The sequence below is a fragment of the Nannobrachium achirus genome (assembly GCF_963921795.1).
Source record: "Nannobrachium achirus genome assembly, chromosome: 5".
NCBI lineage: Eukaryota > Metazoa > Chordata > Actinopteri > Myctophiformes > Myctophidae > Nannobrachium > Nannobrachium achirus.
Genome location: NC_137814.1, coordinates 44,910,812 through 44,933,787, shown reverse-complemented (window position 1 = coordinate 44,933,787; position 22,976 = coordinate 44,910,812). Strand labels below are relative to the sequence as shown.

At 41.5% G+C, this 22,976-nt stretch overlaps 1 protein-coding gene across 1 annotated transcript in view; it reads left to right on the top strand.

The window, feature by feature from the left end:
* Positions 1-22,976, top strand: part of LOC308285741 (myosin IXb) — a 50,033-nt gene that overhangs the window by 12,272 nt on the left and 14,785 nt on the right. The window contains exons 7-24 of the mRNA XM_080726590.1: positions 6,617-6,740; positions 7,708-7,797; positions 7,890-8,006; positions 8,637-8,771; positions 9,422-9,543; positions 12,420-12,561; positions 13,385-13,574; positions 14,239-14,314; positions 15,121-15,217; positions 15,360-15,395; positions 15,613-15,735; positions 15,971-16,051; positions 16,173-16,283; positions 16,391-16,513; positions 17,543-17,692; positions 18,419-18,567; positions 20,778-21,038; positions 22,738-22,819. Of these exons, the coding sequence (XP_080582716.1) occupies positions 6,617-6,740; positions 7,708-7,797; positions 7,890-8,006; positions 8,637-8,771; positions 9,422-9,543; positions 12,420-12,561; positions 13,385-13,574; positions 14,239-14,314; positions 15,121-15,217; positions 15,360-15,395; positions 15,613-15,735; positions 15,971-16,051; positions 16,173-16,283; positions 16,391-16,513; positions 17,543-17,692; positions 18,419-18,567; positions 20,778-21,038; positions 22,738-22,819 (2,209 nt within the window). The remainder of the gene's footprint in view (positions 1-6,616; positions 6,741-7,707; positions 7,798-7,889; positions 8,007-8,636; positions 8,772-9,421; positions 9,544-12,419; positions 12,562-13,384; positions 13,575-14,238; positions 14,315-15,120; positions 15,218-15,359; positions 15,396-15,612; positions 15,736-15,970; positions 16,052-16,172; positions 16,284-16,390; positions 16,514-17,542; positions 17,693-18,418; positions 18,568-20,777; positions 21,039-22,737; positions 22,820-22,976) is intronic.

Here is a 22,976-nt window from a genome sequence, read left to right as displayed (position 1 = left end):
GACTTGGAGTAGAACCGCTGCTCCTACACTTGGAAAGGAGTCAGTTTAGGTGGTTCGGGCATCTAGTACGGATGCCCCCCGAGCGCCTTCCTAGGAAGGTCCTCGATGCGCGTCCCACTGGGAGGAGACCCCGTCCCGTGGCAGACCAAAGACCAGATGGAGGGATTATATCTCCAAACTGGCTTGGGAACGCCTCGGTATACTCCCTGAGGGAGTGGAGGAAATTGCTAAGGATAAGGAAATCTGGAGGTCTCAGTTGGAACTGTTACCCCCTGCGACCCGACTCCGGATAAGCGGTTGAAGATGGATGGATGGATGGATGGATGGAAATGAGTGCAGGCGAGAAAGGAAGCCCACATAGGGCTTATACAAGATTCTCACCTATAATAATAATCAAGAATAAGCTAAAACATAGAATTCAAACAAAATACTGAATGACAAACAAGAACCTTTCCGAACCGTTTTGATGTGAAAAGGAATTGATACGATGCAGGTCTCCTTTAAACCTATGATGACCGTACATTTCCTTTAGGAAAAAGATTGCAAAGATTGTGTGAAATGTTTATGAACTGTGTACATTGTATCAGACAAACAATATCTGCAAATAATTGTTTTAACCACTTAAACCCTCAAGACTTAGTAAAGTGGACCGGAGTTGGTTCTGTACTTTTTTCCATCTACACCGAATCTTTTTGGATATAATAATAATATTTTTGTTCAGATTTACATGTTTTTATCTGGTGGAAACCAGATAAGTAATCACCTCACTTTCTTTGACGACCATTGATTACCTCTTCTGGATAGGCTATTCATGTCACATGGTAGAGCTAAGGGCCAATCGCAGGACAGTACCCCAGGAGTGCCCTTCCAGACAATGGGGCGAGAACCAGGCTATGGGGGAAATTAGCAGTGTTGGCAAAAGTACTCAAATGTTTGTTGTCCCTGCTTAGCATTGACTTAGCATTGACAACATTGTCATGATCGTACAACTATCTAGTTTTAACGTTCAGAATGTTTTCTTTTTGGACAATAAAACATTGACAGGCAGGGGGGAAAAAATCCATGAAGGACACGGAATGCAATCGTTCACTCGCCGTTGGAAAATTGACTTATTAGACTATTCTGTATGTGTGGCTAACGGCTAACGCTAACGTTAGCTGCAGGCTAACGCAGGCATGTTATACACAATTACTCATGGAATAAAACGGCGACCCAATTCACTAAAATGTGATAAAGCCACAAAAGCATCTCAAAATATCTAGGCTACATTTCACATAAACGCCAGAGCTTAACTCTGCATGTAAATAGGACTTTTTTTAAATTAATGTGAGAGATCGTGACATATTTTTGTTGGTCCTCCCAGAATATGGCTAACATGCTAGTCCTAGCCAGCCTGTATTAGCCCTTTGTAGCCAAATGCGGTAATATCGAGACTCCATTACTTAGCGATATTTATTCCGGTATTTATTCCGTTAATGTAATGCCACGTATGTTCCAAATGAACAATTATTAACCACGTAATGTTGTTATAATGATTTAATCTATTATTTATTTATTATCCCGTTTTCTTCTTCTCTGGCTTTGGAGGGAAAAATGATCCGCTTGCTTCCTGCCTGGAGGCGTCTGTGACTTCCTCAAATGCTGCGGTCCTTTCCTTTGTTGTTGAGTTAGCTTAGCATTGAATAGAACAGTATCCACGTCCAGAGCGTTTTTTTTTGGACAATAAAACATTGACAGGAATGACAGCCAGGGGGAAAAATCTATCAGAAGGACACATGGAATGTAATCGTTCCTTTGCCGTCGGAAAGTTGACTTATTAGACTATTCTGGATGACTGTTTATTAGTGGCTAACGGCTAACGCTAGCAAGCGCTAGCTGCAGGCTAATGTAGCTATCGTATAAACAATTGGGTTACTGGAATAAAACGTGATCCAACTCTATTTTTGCCAATCTATGAAAATCTACAAGCTCACAATGCGAGGTGGTTGAGCCTGTAGATTGTGGTTTATTATCAGAGTCAGATGATCCTTCACGAAGTTACACAAACACTGAGACCCATGTTACACAAAGCACTTAGCATAGCTACAGTTAGCTATTTTAGGTGTTGATGTCCAGTTTCGAGCAGTAATTCACACAGTTACTGTGTGTGAATTATTTAGAAACTGACCATTAACACCTGAAGACTATTGGCAAACGTGGGCTTATGACAGCAGAACAAAGGATTACATTTGGGCATTATGAGAAAGAGATAGAATAGTAGTTCTCGTTTATTGATACCAGTGGTGGAAAAAGTACTCACATACTATACTCAAGTAAAAGTATCAGCACTAACTAAAGTTTTCAAGTAAATGTAGTGGAGTAAATGTATGATATTTGGATCTGAGATGTATTGTGGAGTAGAAGTAAAAGTATTGGAAATAGGAAACAGGTACAGTACAGTAGGCCTACATGTAACGGAAGCTTTTCCCCAATAAATAAAAAAATACATTCACAACAAAATACATGCTAACTCGGTATCATAGCTGTATGTCTATAAGCATCCACACCACAGTTGCACATAATTATTATTTAAAGCAGGAAAATGTAAATAATATAAGGAATAGACAGGACATTCACAGGCGTCTACTGCAGATTACATCCCACAATAGTCAGTCAGTTATATGTTCACTTTGTCACGTTCATTCAAAGCATTATGGGAACATTGAGCAGTCATCATCATCTTCATCTCGATATACTTTTCCAAATACAAATGTGTTTAAAAGCATCGCCTGGTCTTCCTGGTTGCTGCTTCTTCTTTTCTTTGGGGTTTATTGGTGGTTGGTGTAACCTTAAAGGTGCATTACCGCCACCAACTGGAGAACCCACTCATGAAAACCCATTTTATTTCAATGGCTGAAGGACAAAATGTTTGACACTGCAGTGGTGTAATAAAAAAACAATCCACCATAGAACTAATTTATTCTTTGTCAGAATATCTGAAAGAACCAGGGAATTTGTGTCTGAACAGCCAATTGATAGGATTATAGCAGAACGATTCGAATTGGAATGGAATTGTGTTAAGTGGCCTTTAATAGCTTGCATTCGACGAATTTCAATCTGAAAGAACCAAAATGTGTTGGGACAATTAGAAGTAGTCTACACTAGTATATAGACATGCATCAAATACTCATCTTTTAAATACATTTGTATCCCTTGCCCCTCTTACTGTTTTAGACATATTTTTTATTTTTTTATTTACATATCGACTGCATAGGCCTACGTTGCCTTTTCCTAAGATACCTGACATTGTGAAGTCATGATGCTTGAACTTTGTCAATGGCTGAAATAATTCCAGTCCCCTCTCAATGGCGACCTGTTGTTTTCCAACCTCCACACCATTCCAACATGCCTGACATACTCACTGTGTGTTCTACTAAGTGTTTTGACCTGATTGCTGCTTAATGGCACATGAACATTTACCTGCTCAATGCTGTGTTACGTAATAGTACCTAATAATTAAAATGTACTCGAGTAAATGTATCCAAGCGTACGTAAAGTACAAAAAGTAAAAGTACTCATCAATACCTCCCCCACATATTGACACACAGACAGAACACATTAGGCAACTGTAATTGAAATGCAAATACGACCGTGGTGCCTTTTTGTATTTCCTGTGAAGGAAAAGCATGGCAGAATATGTCTTGGTGTTTAGAAAGAGAGGAACAGTGAATTTGATTATTAGCATATCTGTTCCAACAGGCCAGGCTCTATTGTCTTGTAATGTAGCCTACCTTTTGTTACAGTGATCAAGTGATTCTGAGGGATATGGCATTCATTTGAGGAGTTCATTGAACTTGCGTGAAGTTGGCACCCCATATGATGAAAATGGTGTCATTATTTAGTGCTGAATTTGTGCTGAATTGTGCCGTAAATTTTATAATTTGTGCTGGTAGAATTTTTGAGATATTCAAGTTATAGTTTTGCTGAGCCTTGCCCCCAATGTTTTGGCTCCAAATCGTGGAAAAAGGGTCTCGTGCTTTAGTGCTGGATGTGCTGTAATTTGTGCAATGGTGTTTTTATAATTATATATTTATATATATAAATATTTATATGGTTATGAATTAGCAGATTTAGCAGCATTATAGTGGTATGGCCAGCAGAGGGCGATAGAGATAATGGTAGAACATAGGAGCACAACAGTGGTGTTTTGTAGAATAACTAAAAAGTGATACCAGCACAAATTTTTAAAATTTCAGCACCAAAGAATGACACCATTTTTATATATATTTTCAACATATGGGGTGCCAACGTCACAGAGGTGTTCATTGACCCTCTGTCTTACTTTTTATATGTAGCTGTGTTGTGAACACAAAAGCAGAGGGGTACACACAACATGTTTTGTTTCACCCCTAACCCTAACAAATTTATGTGAGAACTATATAGATACTATTTGGCAGACATAAACTAGAATATTCTAAAACATGCATTAAAGACTGTATCCTTATTGCAACTTTATAGTGTTTTTGACCAGCTCTTGCCATTCTCTATCCCACGTTTCCTCACAAGGTGGGAAACGCCACCCGTGTATTACAGTAAACATTAGCCGTGGAGCACGGGCCACGTATGTTGTAAATGGTAAATACTTATCAATTTATTGAAAAGGTTTAGCTACTTTCACATAAAGCCGACAGTGAATTCTAATATTATGCAACATCGATGATAGGAAACACCACCAGTAACTTCAAATGTGCAATTTATTACAAAGGAACAAATCACCCAAAATACTTCAATAAAAGGCTGAGTGAATCTAAGCAAACAATGTATCGCACAGTTATTTGTAGGCTAGATAAAACCCAACTATGAAAAACAACTATGCAACATTACTTATAATATTACTCCGTTCACGCCCCACTCATTATCATTATGGATAGACTGTTCAAAGTCCCCGACTTTTCACCACACCATTCCACCAGATTTTATATTGACTGTGTCAATTCTTGTTTTTAACATAGCATGCAACCGCACATACAATAAAATCACACCTAGTGTGAACTGAGTGGTTCTATTTATGAATTAATTTCATCAAGTGTACCGCTGGCCAATCATAGCGTATCCTGCAAAGCTTGACCAATGGAACCCTGGCCGCACAACAAAGTTTGAGTTGTTTGTGCCAAGATAGGCCATATCTTGGCCATGATTCACATTTTTGGGTGCCCAGATGTTTTTTGGGGGCCGGAGATTTTTTGGGAACCGGACAAAGCCAAATTAGCTCCTTCCAGGAGCACCACTCCTAAATAGCTGATCAACCGAACGCCTCACTCACGTTGCAACGTGTTGTTGTGATCTTGTAGCTATTTTTGGCTTATTCCCCCCAGAAATATAGATGCTGGGATTCAAGCGGTTAAGCTACATCGAGCAACACATGGGTGTTCATCATGTCACATGTTAAACGTTTGCAAGTCAGTTTAATTCAATGTTTGGTGATTGACAGCTGCTTGACAATACCCAAACTGTCATGATGCAGTAAACAACACCCTCCTTATCTGGTTGTCCAAGAACGTTAAAACACATGGTAAGAATCGTTTGCATTTCCAGCTTTTTTTCCAGCTCGCAGCTCTTAATACATGAGCCCAAAACAATCCTTGCGGTTCATCTGTCGGACATTGTTTACAAGCACATTATTTACAAGCACAGTGTTGCTACAACCCTGCAATGTATCTAATGTATCAAATTAAACTTTCTTCCTGAAGTCCTCTCCTCCCCTCTCTGTTGGTGACAGCAGCAGGTCAGGGCTTGTCAAGTCAAATAGGAGAAATATGCACCAAAGCATGCCAGTAAGCCTGGGCTGCCTCAGGGCACGATGTGTATATTAGGGAATGGTAGCGCATTGTTCCCTGCTGTAGTTTCCTCCCCTAATTGAGGAGCAATGTTGAAGCCATTAGAATGAGTGTAACGCATTGTACACCTGGGAATGATAAAATTGTGTGTTTGTGTATGTGTGTGTGCACGCGTGCGTGCGTGTCAGTGTTGATTTCGTCGACTAAAACTATGACGAAAAATGTTTGTCGATGACTAAAACTAAGACTAAATATATTGACAATTTCGTCAACAAAATAAAAACTAGACTAAAACGTTAGGGAGGGAACTAGTGCTGGAGAGTCATTTTATGTTTGGTTGCTCTCAGATGTTGCGTTGCTGAAAATAGCTAATCTACAAGCTCACAACGCGTCGCACTGCAACGCGTTGTGAGCTTGTAGATCAGCTATTTTCAGCAACGCAACCAAGTGTAAAATCAGCCTTTACAATGTCATCAAGGCCTGCCAAAATACATTTTAGTCGACTAAATCAACTGTAGATTTAGTCGCCTAAAATTAGACTAAAACTAAAACCTTTCAGGTGACTAAGTTATGACTAAAACTAAATTACATTTTATTCAAAAGACTATGACTAAAACTAAATAAATATTTGCTGTCAAAAATAACACGTGTGTGTGTGTGTGTGTGTGTGTGTGTGTGTGTGTGTGTGTGTGTGTGTGTGTGTGTGTGTGTGTGTGTGTGTGTGTGTGTGTGTGTGTGTGTGTGTGTGTGTGTGTGTGTGTGTGTGTGTGTGTGTGTGTGTGTGTGTGTGTGTGTTGCAGGATATTCTCCGTCCTAGCTGCCATTCTCTACATCGGTAATGTAACGTACACGTCCACAGAGGACGGTCGGGTCCTGGCGGTTGGACCTGATGACGTTCTGTCCACGCTCTCTGAGCTGCTGCAGGTACTGTCACGAAAACAGGGTTCCCACGGTCATGAAATTCCTGGAAATATTTTGAAATTAGAAAAATATTTTTCCAGTACTTATCAAGGGTCCTGGAAGGTCCTGGAAAAAATAGCTATGCATTGTCTTTGGTTATTGATTTTGTTAATGCCTCTGAAATGACAAATTAAACATGGGCCAAATTGGACTATATTAGAGGCAGAAATTGTGAAAATAGCAGATCTACATGCTCACAACGCCTCGCAACAACCGTGTTATACAAACTTCCTCAACTCTCTTCAAATATGATTATTTCGGGGGTCACGGACTGAAAAGGTTGAGAACCACTGGCATACACTACCTGTCTTTGGGCATTGCGCATAGGAGTAATCGACTCGTTATTGAGCTGAATTATTGTTATATAGTCCTGGAAATCGGGTTAAATATTCTGGAAAAGTTTTGGAAAAGTTTTGGAAATTAATTGGTAAAGATGTGTGGGAACCCTGTGAAAAGAAAATCACCACTTTACTTCAAAGAATGTTACAAATCAAAGCTATTCTAAATAAACTATTGCATACTACTGCATGGTCTTGTATCATCTAGTTGGCCTATAGATTGATATGATGTGCACAGTACTGTGTGTACTATTCAATGATGGGAAGTACTTTCACTTCTTGTAGTTAAACTAGTGGTTTTAGTAGCAGTTTACTGGTAGCTCTTCAATATCAAAATTTGTCATTAGTTAATGAGTTCCTTTAAGTTATTACAGGAACTCCATTGAACTCCATTTTCTCAACTACATTAACTTAGTACATCAGACTACAGTATATCCCCCTCAAGGATAGCTTTGCAGTTGTTGAACCTCTTTATTTGTGTGTGAAGTAAATGGTACTGTAGTGTATCATAATATGGAACTATGCTTTCCCCAACACTATATATGTTTCTATTATTACTGTGGGATTCTTTAGACTGTGTCTCTGTATCGTAGGTCAAAAAGGAGATGCTGGTGGAAGCTTTGACCAAGACGAGAGTGAGCTCTTCTGATGAAACACTAGCTATGTCGTACACCCAAAACCAGGTACAAATAGTTTTTGCTCCTCTGGGGCGGTCTAGACCAGAGTTTATATTCATAGTACTTAGACATGTGATTTGTTGTTGTGTTACCCACAGATCACTGCAGCGCGAGACTCCTTGGCCAAGTCTTTGTACAGCGCTCTGTTTGATTGGATCGTCCTGCACATTAATCACGCCCTGCTTAACAGACGAGACATGGAGGAGTCTGTCTCTGTAAGTAACGTTCTAAAGCATAAGGATGCGCAACTGATCTAGACTTAAGTTCACTATCAACCGCTGCGATTTCCACCTTTTGGAAGACGCTGCATTTTCTTTTCAAAGGAAGATGGCCTCCTAAATTAGGTTATTGAAATGAGTGGCTGTGTGGAATTGTTGGCTTACAAATTAAGCACAGCAGGATTTTCTCAAATCTACATCATTAGCACCCTAAAGCTCCAAAGTACCAGTATTATCAATTTAGCATGTTTGCTTGTTTTCCCTGCCAACTGTTTTGTGACGTGTGATGTTTTGTTTTTGTGCTGAGTGAGACATTTAGACGCAACTAAAATGGCAGTATGAATAATTCCCTTAACCACAACCGGTTATTATTTTATTTGCTTCCAACATGTAATAAATACATTTACATTCACATGAATATATCTTCATCGTTCAGTCATACTGCTCTTATTGTAGATATAACGATTAACATATGCCCATAGAATAATTATCTATGATAGAAAAATGTATTGAATAGAAATGTTACCCTGCATTGCTGCTTTTCCCATCAACTAAGGCTACATATATTCCAGGTGTCGGTGGTCACTATTATGGTTGGTGATAGGATTTTCTTCTGTTTCATTCCAGTGTTTGTCAGTGGGCATCCTGGATATCTTTGGATTCGAGAACTTTGAGGAAAACATCTTTGAGCAGTTCTGCATCAACTATGCCAACGATAAACTACAGTATTACTTTAACCAGCATGTCTTCAGAATTGAACAGGTGAGTTGGCTCTCTGACCTATATCATTAAAAGTTTTTTTTTTGCATAGTATCTGTCTGTTATATGAGTTAAAAAACGGTCTCAATGCAAATAAGCTGTGTGCTTTCCTGAGCTTATCCTTTTTAGTTGACCTTGTAGTGAACTGTACTGTCATGAAACTACCTTCTCCTATGCAAACTTCTAATAAATACTTCAATCAATCAATCACTTCTCACTACATTTTAAGCACTCTGCATGGTTTTTTGGAACTATTTAGCCCCAGCACGTTGGATAGCTAAATCGTTTTTCTGGCTAAATTAAATGGCTAAATTTGAAGATGAAACGAGAAGCTGTCCATTATCGAGATGGGTGGGTTATAAACTGGAATAGTCATTGCTACAATAGATGGGTTGCAAGAGGTGTGGCAGCTCACAGCGGGAATGTACTTTGTTTGCCAATATCTAAAGACGAAGGACGAGAGAGATGTTTCCCTCATCTGACCTTTTATGCAATGTACCAACCGGCAGTCTGTGGTGTTACTTATTGCAGTATATGAGTTTTTGATACATCCATTATATATGCACCAGTGTCTGCTTGAGTACAGCTCCATTACATTTTAGCTGATGAATAAAGTGAATCTTGATTGAGTCTGTCTGTGTTCTTCATCATAGGAAGAGTACCAGGCAGAGGGCCTCAACTGGCATAATGTAGACTACATTGACAACCAGGGCTGTATTGAGCTGATCAGCAAGCCACCGACTGGACTGTTCCACCTGCTGGATGAGGAGAGCAAGTATGTGTAGCTGAGATGTGCCTCCACTGGCTGCAGTGACTCTCTTCTGCCCCCTTCCTTTACTTACATCTATGGAACAAGTGGAAGGACTACACCCACATTAGACACTTTGTAGATCACCCCGTCTTCCCTGCAGGCGTGAATATTTAAATACAAAATAGAATAAAATGGTCTGCATTCATAGTGTTGTGCCTTTGTAGTTGCGACCAAGCTGCTAGGATAAGCCACTCTGGGTCTCGGTCCACAACCTTCAAGCACTGCCACAATACAAAGTTATTGACAGATATTCTGCTGTTCTGATTGGTAGAGAAAGCATGGAACATGTTTTAAACCCTAGATCTAAATGTAAACCGTGCACAAAAAGTAAGGAAACTTGATTCGATCCAGTATATCTCCCCTTTATTGATACCAATTGGTATTGTGTTTTATATCATTTTTATCATTGATTAGTCACCTTTACAACGAGATACAGCTTGTAAGCATCAGGCATCCATGGAATGAGTAACACAGGACACAGCCAAATGTGTGGGTAGCGCTGACCAAAATATAGCCAAAATGGCCTGCAATACTGTTCTGCTGGCATTCACCATTGTTGCTTGGAGAATAAGATGGCACTCTCCCACAGTTATAAGGAAAAGAAAAAACACATATTGGCCATGAATACACTTTATACATTTTACAATCAGTGTCAGGGACCTCGGTAGCGTATAGAACAGGGGTAGCAAAAAATATGAGGGAAATTATTTGGCGGATCCAATAGACCGGTACCCACTCGCTCCCAGCGTAACAAAAAGCACCCGCTCGCGCTCATATTGAACATAATTCCCAAGCAAATGAACCGCTGAGCTAAATCAGCTCCTGTGTGCCTCAGCCTAGCTGCTGCTTGTGTGTGTGTCTCTGTGTCGTCTTGTCTCCCTTTGTTGCTACACTCGCTCAGTGTTAGAGGCGGACCTTTGTGTGTGTGCGCATGCGTGTGTGTGTGTGAGAGAGAGAGGAGTCAAGGCGGCCTCTTCACGTTGGTTCCTTTCTTGTGTGTGTGCATGTGCGTGTGCGTGTGTGTGTGAGAGAGGAGTCAAGGCGACCTCTTCACGTTGGTTGCAACAATGTTCCTTTTTTCCCCCTTTTCTTTACCGTTTCTTGATCAAATATATTGCTTATTTTTGTGGTAGCCAATTGGTGACCCCAATGGCACCTCCCCGCGAACCCGTTTTAAGAACCGCTGGTGTAGAAGATCCATGCGTAGCCACAAAAGCTTGGCACCTCCTCCTCATGCTGGTCACCAACCTGGCCACATTTTGCTGTGGGATGGCATCCCATTCCTCAACCATTTATATTAAAACACATGGTGGACTTGCATGCTATACAGTCTGTTCATCCTCACTCACATATACAGTACATACATCCCCTAGGCAAACCTATTATAGCTGCTGGTTTCAGCTTGTAACAAATTACGTGCTCGTTCCAAAAGCGCTTCCTCAATCATTGGTGTGTTAAAGTGTTTTAATTAATCATTACTTTAAGACACTTTAACACACCAATGATTGAGGCAGCCACCTGCTCTTCTGCAGCTGTTAAAGGTGATACACCATGCATTTAAAAAGTATTTATGTCATATTTTTGTCCCAAAAACGTTTTTCACAAGGTTTGAGGCTAAATTACCACTCCTGAATAGAGAGCCTCTCTCATTTTTGGAGCGGTGAAAGCGCTCCCAATAGACAGGTATGTATGTGGGTGGGTGGGTGGGTGGGTGGCTGGCTATGTCTGTAGCCTGGCAATACCTTGAGTGGCCACACACAACACACAAGTTAAAGGAGGGGCGCTGTTGTGCAGGCACGCACACACACACAGCTTCTATGGCACTATTGTGCAGACTAGACACACACACACACACACACACACACACACACACACACACACACACACACACACACACACACACGGTATAGCTGCTCAGATTCACCGCTCCACTTCGAACCGAGGTTTGATTTTTGAATGGCTCTCAGAGCATTTCAGCTGCAGTACCACCTTTGGCCTGAACTGCGCTTTCAGGCCAAGAGCCGCTTAGTTGAGAGAGAGATGAAGCAGGGACCCCCACAAGCTTTTCGTAGATTCCATATAGTTTCATTGTTTGACAGCACAATCAGTGTATTTTGGATTCATGTCAATTTGTGTTTTCAGATATATAACCACTTAAACCGTCAATAGTTAAGGGGGTTCCACACTAGCCGCGGTCACCGCCTCCTAGCAATTCATTTTCAATGGGAGGCGGGCGGCTTTTTCAGCCGCGCAGCTAAGTTTTGGGGCGGCAAGGAGAGCGGGCGCGGCCCGTGAAATCCCCCGCGAGCGTGCTCGTTTGTGCATGCGTACGCGGGCGGTGAGAGATGGATTGTGTTCATCTTTGTGAAATACCGCGCGGCGTTTAATCACTGAACGAGTGTGTTTGTGTCTCACCGCGGTGCGGCCACCGCTGATCCTAGCGGCAGCCCCGACGGCAAACGCCTGTAGTGTGTAGAGCACATTCGGCCTAATAAACTTGACCTTTCACTCTGTACTTCGTGTGCTCTTTTTTCCCCCTCTACACCAAACCTCTTTGCAGAAAATAGCCGATCTACAAGCTTGTAGATCTGCTATTTTTGGCTAAAGTTCTCAGAATATGGACAAGTGGTTAATATAAAAAAAATTCTATCTCACAAAGATTTGGAGGACCCCCTGTAGTAACTCTGAGGACCCCCCTTTTGAAGACCCTGATATAGTTTATACTGTATATACTTAAGATTTAAGAGCAATATTGATCCAAGCTGCAGAAGACTTTGTATAGTGTCTACTTAAATGTGGTGAAAGTGATATTGTGGTTCTTTTTTCTTTCTTTTCCTCAGCCTTCCTCAGGCTAAAGATGGCACCCTGTTGGACAGGTTTAAACAGCAGCATCAAGACCGCCCCTTCTTTGTGTCGACCACAACGATGGAGCCTGCCTTTGTCATCCAGCACTTTGCCGGGAAGGTCAAATATCAGATCAAGGTGGGGCTAACTGGTGAACACTGGAGATATTTCTAGCCTAATGAAGAACGTGGTGGCAGAGTAATCTGCTATAATATGTTAAGTACCAGCCTTCAGCTTTGCCATTTGTTATCTAGAACACAACCAGAGCCTGCAGATGCTTAATAATTAAGCTATAAATTATATAATAATAATAATAAAATGACAGCTTGTATAGAATTGAAAGGTTGCGGGTTTGAACACCCAAGATGGACACATCAATGTATGCCTGGCAGTTGATCCCCATTTGCTCTAGTGGTGCTGCCTAGTGGCCAACAGTAGGATAGTAGCTAGCCTGGGCTCACCCAGTTGTGAATGTGTAATTGACTATTAAGCATGATTGCTGTGCACTCAGCTGTGAACAGGTCAACACTTTATTTAGCTTAGCGTATATCAGATACAGGTATAATATTTTATGTGAGGAAAAATAGCCCCTCGACAATTTAGCCAAATGAGAATTTGAGTCACCTGTGACATAATTTCTCTTAATCAATAGTGATTAGTTGACATAGAATCAGAACAAGCTTTTTTGTCACTTTTTTTTGCGCACTTACTATCATTTTGTCATTTCCATGAGAAGATGGACAATAGAGGTAGTCAGAGCGATAAGAAAAAAAGAACAAGGGTACAGTGGGATCAGATCTGCTAGTAACAAATCACTCTGGATAAGCACGTCTGCTACAGTATGTGACACTTGCGTACTTGAAAAGAGCGCATTTTATCTAAGCAAGCTTTCCCTGGATAAAATATGATTTAAAAACAAACACATAGAGAATATTATTCCTATTCTTCTCTCATACTGTAGGATTTCCGTGAGAAGAACACGGACCACATGCGTCCTGACATGGTGCTGCTGTTGCGAAGCAGCAAGCGGGCGTTTATCCGCCAGCTGGTTGGCTGCAGTCCGGTAGCGGCATTCCGCTGGGGCATCCTCAGAGCCACCATCCACATCATTGCCATCTTCAAGGAGACTGGTCGTCGCAGGGCAGAGTCAAGTAGGAGCCTCATGTTCATGATTCTTCCTCCATTGTCTCTGCTTTCCATTGTTCTTCGATGCTCTTTAGACCAGTGGTTCTCAACCTGTGGGTCGGGACCCCCAGGGGGGTCCCCAAATTATTTTGGGGGGTCCCCAGATGATCAACTTAATGTCCAACATTGTTTTCTCTCTCGACAGTAAACAAACCAACATAAGGTTTAAGTGTATAGAGGGTATCTGCATGTTTCTAAAGTGACAATTTAAGGACTTTTTAATACCTTCAAATGACAAATTAAACATTGGCCAAAGTGTCAAATACTAGAGGCAGAAATTGTGAAAATAGCAGATCTACATGCTCGCGTTGCGAGGCGTTGTGAGCATGTAGATCTGCTATTTTCACAATAGAACCGTGTTATACATAATGTAATGCCTCAACTCTTAGTGCTTGTCAGGGTGGGGGGGTCCCCAGTTAAAATATGATTATTTTGGGGGTCGCTGCCTGAAAAGGTTGAGAACCACTGCTTTAGACTAGGAGACAAAAATAAACAATGTATAAGTATTTGTCAAACCACTTGGTTTACTTTGTTGTGTTCTTCCCATCATCCTTGCTCGCTTTTCCTCTCTCGTACTACTCGCTTCTGTTTTCTTGACATGTCATGTTTTCATGTCCAATGTCTCCACAGATGCAACCAAACGCCGCAGCCGAAAGCTGGGTTCCATAAGGAAGAGCAGCCTTGCAGCAGTGGACAGGTTATCAAGGTACAATCAGGGAGGTTTTAAACTGGCTCATACTGCAGGACACAAAGAAATCCTAACAAGATATCTCAAATTGTGAGAGTTCATCCTTAGGTCATAAATGTGCTCGGATGGTTATTCTGAGCCAAGCCTGTAGTATGTTTCTGCTATTTTGTTGTGGTATGGCCAGGGTTCCCACGGTCATGAAATTCCTGGAAATATTTTGAAATTAGAAAAATATTTTTCCAGGACTGGAAAAGTTTTGGAATTTATCAAGGGTCCTGGAAGGTCCTGGAAAAAATAGCTATGCATTGTCTTTGGTTATTGATTTTGTTAATACCTCTGAAATGACAAATTAAACATGGGCCAAACTGTCAAATATTAGAGGCAGAAATTGTGAAAATAGCCGATCTACATGCTCACAACGCCTCGCGAGCATGTAGATCTGCTATTTTCACAATAGAACAGTGTTATACCAAATTCCTCAACTCTTAGTGCTCGTCAGGGTGCCGGGTCCCCAGTTAAAACATGATTATTTCGGGGGTCACGGCCTGAAAAGGTTGAGAACCACTGGCATACACTACCTGTCTTTGGGCATTGCTAATAGGAGTAAGCCACCTGTTATTGAGCTGAATTATTGTTATGTAGTCCTGTAAATTGGGTTAAATATTCTGGAAAAGTTTTGGAAAGGTTTAGGAAATTAATTGGTAAAAATGTGTGGGAACCCTGGGTATGGCCTCAGCCTCAGTGCTGCGTATTATTTGTTTTTGTTTGTTTCAAACAAACCATATCATTTGCAACTCATCAAGGTGTATCTCTGATATCCACAGCACCAGCTTGACACTGGATTTCTCCTTTGATCGCTCTGATGAACATCCTCTTGATGTTTTTGAAGACATCTTTGCCAGCTATGAGAAGAAGAAGCAAGTGAAACATATTCTCCTAATATTCAGCTGTTAAAAACATTCATTCAGTGCATTAGACTGAGATGATATACAGTACCACATCTCTCTTAGGCCTCATCATTTCATCAGTTCCACTAATGTTGCGTTTGTTCCCCCATAGGAAAAGCAGAAGCAGCCGACAGAAACAGCTCATCCCAAAGGTATAGTATTATGATATTATCGCCTGGAAGTGCATGCGACAGGCTGTCGCCAACAGCTGTTGGCTATGTTTAATGCCCTAGATATTCCGATATTCCGAAGTGCCATCAGCGCATTGTTTATTCATCTTACATACATTTTATGTCATTGGAAGTCCTGATGTTTATGACCTTTTGGAGTCATAAAGCTTAAAGCTGCGATCATGTTGTTTCTCCACAGAATCTCATGGACGTGCGCTCTCTCAAACATGTCTTGGGTCTCACTCAGCACAATCAAACTGCCATGTCCCTCCTCTGTCCCCACCAGCGCAAGCAGCCCCCAAGTATTAGTGCACAGTTCGAGGTTTGTCTTACTCTCTGCAGTTATAATGGACCAACTTATTGTTATATGCGGTATATAATGTTGCATAAGAAAAGCATTAGAGTCAGTTAACCTAATTAAGACTATAAATTGAAAGAAAGATTTGCAACTATTTAGACATTGGACGTGGTATTGTAATGTTAAAAGATGACTGGTCTTACAATGATGAAGCAAACTTGCAAGACGCCACTATGAGCTCTATGTATGTATCTTACAGGCTTCACTCAATGAGCTGCTAGAGACTGTTGGAAAAGCTGAACCGTTCTTCATTGTCTGTATACGCTCCAATGCAGAAAAGGTAAACTGTGGTACTTAGTTTTAGTGGATGGAACATAATGTAGTGTAATGTGTTTCATCATATTAAGGAGTTGACAAAATTGATAAGTGGAGTTTTGGATTAAGTCTATGTTTTCTTGCAGAAAGAGATGCATTTTGACGATGAGTTGGTATTGGAGCAAGTGAAGTACACAGGCATGCTGGAAACCATTCGCATCCGCAAATCTGGCTACAGTGCCAAGTACACATTTAAGGTGGGCGATGACTAAAGTAAAATAAAAACACTAGAAATGTATATCGACATGATTGTCCTTAAGGAATAAATGGAATCCGTTGATAATGTTTCTTTTTGCTTACAAAGGAATTTGTTGAGAGGTTCAGAATGTTGCTACCAAGAGGGGCTGCAGCAACACAAGAGGAGATAAGTAATTTGCTTCTGAAAATGGAACTGGATCCGACCACCTACCAAATAGGGAAAACCAAGGTAATGAACCATGGCCAAACCAGTTGTAACTAGAAGCAGTGCTCTTCCGAGCACAGGTCTCCACCAGGCCACACAAATCGACCATGAGGCTGATTTAAAAAATGTGGGGCAGAGGTTCTGAATTAGCATCCAGGGAGTGTGTGTGCTCAGTTTGGCAGCGATCGGGCCAACGGCGCCGGAGATTAGCTGGTAACAACCAGGCCACACAAATCGGCCTGTTATAGCGCCACCATGAGGCTGATTTGAAAAATGTGGGGCAGAGGTTCTAGATTGGCATCCAGGGAGTGTGTGTGCTCAGTTTGGCAGCGATCGGGCCAACGGTGACTGAGATTAGCTGCTCACAAACTGCGAGGACGCACGCACGGACGGACGGACGGACGCACGGACGGACGGACGGACGGACGGACGGACGGACGGACGGAGGGGAAAACATACTCTCCCTCAGCCTTCGGCTGGTGGAGACAATTATGTACAGTAGTACTGTTGTCCCATATAGCTCAATGGGCAGAGCAAGGGTCTTCAACAGGGGGTCCTCAGAGTAACTACAGGGGGTCCACCACCAAATATTTGAGTGATAACACTTTTTTTGCTTCTTTTTTATATTAACCACTTGAACCCTAGTGTTCAATCTGTTCATATTTTGAGAACTTTAGCCAAAAATAGCAGATCTACAAGCTCACAATGCCTCACGCTGCGAGGCGTTGTGAGCTTGTAGATCGGCTATTTTCGGCAAAGAGGTTTGGTGTAGAGGGGGAAAAAGAGCAGACTAAGTACAGAGTAAAAGGTCTGTACCAAGTATTGATGCGGTTCAAGTGGTTAAATATCTGAAAACACAAATTTACATGAATCCAAAACACAGATGATCGTGCAGTCAATGAAACTATATGGAATCTCTGAAAAGGTTGTGCTGCTTCATCTCTCTCTCAACTAAGGGGTCCTTGGCCTGAAAACATACACTGGGGTAGAGCATGGTAATAACACTGAAAGGTGGGCTCACCTACACTAATAGCCTATTGTTCATCTATGCAGGTTTTCCTCAAGGAAAGGGAGCGACAGCACCTCCAAGATATGAGCCACAAGGAAGTGATGCGTAACATCGTCATCCTGCAGCGCTGGTTCAGAGACTGTTTGATTAGGATGCACTACATGCAAAAGAAAGACGCCGCCATGATCATCCAGGTGATACTGAGATAAGCTCACAGCATGCTAATCCTAATTGATTATGGATAAAAAGTCTTATTCCAAATCATTTTGTGTATATTACTAGTAAGACGCCTCAGGGCAACAAGCGACCTCGCCCTAAAGGGCGAAGTCGCGCCATGTCTTGGCCATCTGGCCAGTGATGTATATCGGACCAGTTCCCCATATTTGGATATGTAGTCCTGTTAGATATGGGCTTAATATTGATGACATCAGGGATCTCCGTATATAGGCATAAAGTGGTTCCCATGACATCACAACATAGTCATACAATCTCTTTTATGCCCATACATGGAGATCCCTGTCTAAACCAGCCACACCACTGTGGATGTCACCTGTTTATGCCCATATATGGAGATCCCTGCTCTGAGTATCTGACATCACTGTGATGTCACAGTGATGTGTCAGGGGAACCACAGTGTCAGGCCTTATCCCTGCTCTGAGTATCTGACATCACTGTGATGTCACCTGTGATGTCACAGTGATGTGCCAGTTGCCAGGGGAACCACAGTGTCAGGTGTTAAACGTATACGGACAAGCTGTGCCGGTTCTTACAGTAAACTGCGACCTACGGTCGCAATTATGACCCTATGTCATGACCTATATACATTTGCTACATGAATACAAATGTATAATATGACGATATAAGGGGAACAACAGCCCTGTAAAGGCCCAGAGTTGACAGAGAACCCCTGTGTGTTTCAGAGATGCTGGCGTCAGTTCTCTGTAGAGAATAAGAGTCGAGCTGCCACAGTGATCCAGTCCGCGTGGCGGACTTCTCTGAAGAGGGCACAGTATGTCGGTGAGCTGGATGACACCAAGGGGACGCCTACATCCCGCCCTGGACGACAGAGGTACGCCATGTTAGGTTTCTGTCACCGTAACAGCCAATTATAATGTGTTCTCAGTTGGAATGGAGCTTGTTAATTTTTATTGATAATGAGCACCTTATTGATCCTGCTTATTAAGCCGGGCTTTTATCGAGCCCACTATTGAGCGTTTTCTCATATTTTGTGGAAAGATATGAGACGACAAATTCAGAACATAACTGGTATATTTTTTAATTGGCCAGTTGTTGCGACTGTGAGTTTGTTGCTGACCACCATTTATGAAGATGACAATTGACAAAAGTAACAAATATCATTAAATATCATTTAAACTCATTAAAGATCATTAAAAATCTTTCATTAGTGTGCAATAAGTGTTAAATGGCTTTATATTATGAATAGTACTGTAATAATGTATTGATCGCCTCCTGTCTTGATTGTTTAAACATGAAGTCATGGGCCGCTATGCTCAATAACAAGCTTGATAAGCCCAAAGCTTATTGATACCGGGTACTCAATAAATCTGTTATCGGGTTATCCTTGTTTAGGGCTCCATCCCTAGTTCTTAGGCACTATGAAGAACTGGAATGTATTGGATTATGAACTAGTGATTTCCACACCTGGACAACTATGGACGTTTGTGAAAGTATGGAATACAGAAAAAGTGTATGAAGCTCAAAAGTAGGAAAAAGAAATCCTGAGAGTTCTGGGAATCGCATTGCAGATATCTATCACTGGCACTGGTGTCACCAAAAAGACTACAAAAGATTTATATTAGGCTAAAACAAGCTTACAGGTGACTAAAAGTATAATATCTTTACAGTTGTGTTGTACTGTATATACTTAATTTTTTAATTAATTGTCCATGCCAATGAATGTATCAGAATACATTATATCCATTGTAGTTTAACTGGGCCTAGCCAACCTAAATGAATCTAAAGTGTCATAGTGAAACCACCTCGATTTGAACCATGGTTATTACATTGGGGCCTGATTCTTAGTTGTGCACAGTTAAATTGCTAATCTACATGCTTATAGATTGACTATTTTCAGTGCGCAACTATGTATTATTTTTCCAATGCTGGAGACCCACATTGTAATCCAAGTGGTTACACATGACAATGATATTCCTATGAAAGTCATAGGTCACATCCCATGTGGTTTCTATTCTGGCTTGTGTGCATGGTTACTGTCTGTTTACCTTGATCGCACTCCTTGCATAATGGTTTACTCAAGGTGTTGAAACTAATTTCATGTTGCTCAAGTTCTCTTATCCGCCTTAACAGTAACACCCCCAAAAATATTTTTGCCATGGTTAGGCAACTGGATGTCCAGATGCACGGACTATTAATAGTCGTACCATTCTTTTTAGCCCTTATCTTATTATTTTATCATTTTTGTTGCAAAGCATATTCATGCTTTTTGTTTTAGTTTTCTAACCGTAATGTGGAAACATTACTTGCCTCATCTTCACCCCACAGGTCATTGCAGGCTTCCCTTCCAACTGACAAACTCTAGATATTTATATACAGTATTACATCAGTATGTCCTAACAAGATATATTATGTGTATGTATTTATATACAAGCAGAAATTCTGTGTTATGAGCTTGCCCAGCATTGCCAGGGTTATTGTACTGACAAGGCGCCATAAAGCTATACGTGGATCAGCATGTTTAGGTCATGGTACCCATCCCTGGGTTATGTGGGTGAAAGGGCTCTCTGCCTCTGCTTCCCTCTATCCCCCTTCCCTAATTGTGGGGAATCTCCATATATGGGTATTTGAGGTCATCCTTTTGAGGTCATTAACAACCAGACAGGGAGGTTGCTTAACAATCTGGATTTGCAACAGTAGGGATCTCCAAATATGGGCCAACATACCCAGGTATCTTCATACAGTATAATGTATAGGTATGTGATGTGCCGATTTCCACTGATGATGGGCACATTTAGGCTGATCAGATTGCCCGTCGTTGCTGGGATTATTGCTTTGACAACGGCCGCCACAGACGCAAAAACGTGCGGTTTGAACTTTATATAGTCCAAGCAGAAAAATTCCCCCATTTTCTGTGTGCCTGCTTGCCGCAACTTAAACTGTATACAGTGTGTCTGTGTATTTACACCGTATGTGTGTACAATTTCCAATTACTGTATAGTAGTGTTAGTGTATATATATTCATTAGGCAGACCTAGACGCTGTTAATTGAATCTCCATAACTGGTTCTCTGACCTTACACAGCATGGAGAGGAGAGAGCTGAGGAGACAGACGGGAGTAGAGCACAGCCCCGGCAGGAGGGAGTCCCGGCAGGCCAGTGGATCCCCGATTCTTCTCCACAGACCCATGTCTGTGCCACTGGACTGCCTAGCTGGCTCCACCAGCCCCACCTCGCCCCAAAGCAGCTCCATCCAGGCGAGGACCAGGAGGAGCGAGGGAGATCGCACTGATGACTCGAGTCCAGAGAGACAGCCGCGGAGGGATAAGCGGTTGGAGGGGTTAAAGTAAGTCACATTGCTCACTGATTCTGCCCCTATGTCTGCTTCATCAAGTGTCACACTTTTTTTTTCTTTTTTTTTTTTTTTAAGAATATCTTTATTCGTCTCAGAGTCAAACAATAGATTCATATCATTGCAGTATAATCAAGACATTTCTTTTTTCTTTTTTTCTCCCCAACCCAACCCTCCCCCCCATTGTTGTCATTGTCCTATCAGTCCACAGAATAGTTAAAGCTACTAGAAGTTTGCGGCCCTTCGGGCCGCAAAAGTCTAGAGTTCAGGCCGCTGCGCGGCCTTCACCGCCATGTTGCGGCAGTGTGGTGTGTGTAATGGCCAAATATGAAAAAAACGTTTTTTGAGAAAAAAAAAGTTTTTTGAAAAAACATTTTTTTTGAAAAAAAAATGTTTTGGAAAAAAAAATCTTTGAAAAAAAAAATTGAAAAAAAAATTTTTTTTGGGGAAAAAAATTTTTTTTGGGGAAAAAAAACGCTTGCGCACACACACGCGCGCGCGCACGCACGCACACACACACACACCGCTCTGTTGTAATTCGATACTCTACTCTACTCTACTCTACTCTACTCTGCTCAGCTCCTCTCCCCCCTCCCTCCCCCTCCCTCCCTCTGTAACTTGATACCCTGATGATCATTTTGAGGTTTCAGCACTGGCCAGAATGGTCAGAATACTCTCTGTCAGGACTGGCTGCTCTGCGTGAGGCGAGATGTTGTTAAATTGAAATAAATGCGGTTCAAAGAGTGGCATGTTTAAAATGTGGACAGTTGTAAATTTTCACGTTTGTTCGACGTGGTGGCTATGTTTGTGAGAGGTGTTTGTGAGAATATGTAGCTAAACATTCTGGTTTAGGATTGCCTCCAAATGCTCCAGTATAGGATGGAGATACTGTGTAAGTTGCTCAACTAGTGGTCAGTAGCGGTATAGCAAACCACGGTCGCGTCTGCTTTTTTCGGCCGTTTTTCGCCGCGGACCGGGCCTTCAGACCACCGCGTCCGCCTTGCCTCGCCGAGACGTATCCGTAGAGGTCTTTCGTGTCCCTCTACGAGCAGCGGTTGGGGACTTACATGCTAAACTCCTAGACCAGTGTAAACACTGCAGTGTACTTCCTGAAGAGCTCGGCAGTGTATGATCTGGGCTGTGATTGGCCGGTAGGGAGACGTGTACAGAATGATGCATATGACGTAATTTTGCCGGGAAAAACAGCCCCGGTCACGGCCACCAGGGCTCAGTAGAACACATATAAAGAAAAGGCTTTGGGAGCTGAAATTAACAGAGTGGGTGTTCTAAAACTTTAGCGATTTAATAATTAGGACAATTTTAAGATTTATTTTATTAAAAAAGTTACATAGTATAACTTTAAGGTGAATATAAAGAAATCTAAAAAGAAAGATAAAAAGAAAAGAAAAATAAGTACACAAAAAAAAGAAGAAGAAAAAACATTCACAATAAAGTCATCAGTGGGTTGAACTATTCGATACACACACATCCTCATCATCAAATATTAAACAGGTACTGCGTTGGCAGAATAAGTGTCACACTTTTCTGATCTGACCTTTTCTTGGTGAAGAAAAACGAACGTCCCTCGTCCTTACCTCATGTCACCCTTATTTATTTGTTGGGACTTTTATCTCGATATGAGCATTAATTGTTTGATTCCATTACCTCCACCTTATTTCACCTTGTGACACAGGAACAAAGGGAAGTCGATGTCTGTTGACGAACTGTCCAAGATCAGCTCTTCAAGCTCTGATAGCGCCCCCTCTGCACCAGAGGTATCCCCATTTATCTGGTTATCGTTTATATGGTGTTGTCTGTAGAGAATTCAATTCTAACTATGTTCACTTTAGCTTGCGCTATTTCTAGAGTTATAACATTTAACATCGAAGTGGTAAAACAATGATAAAATACTGTTACAACTTTTGTATTCAA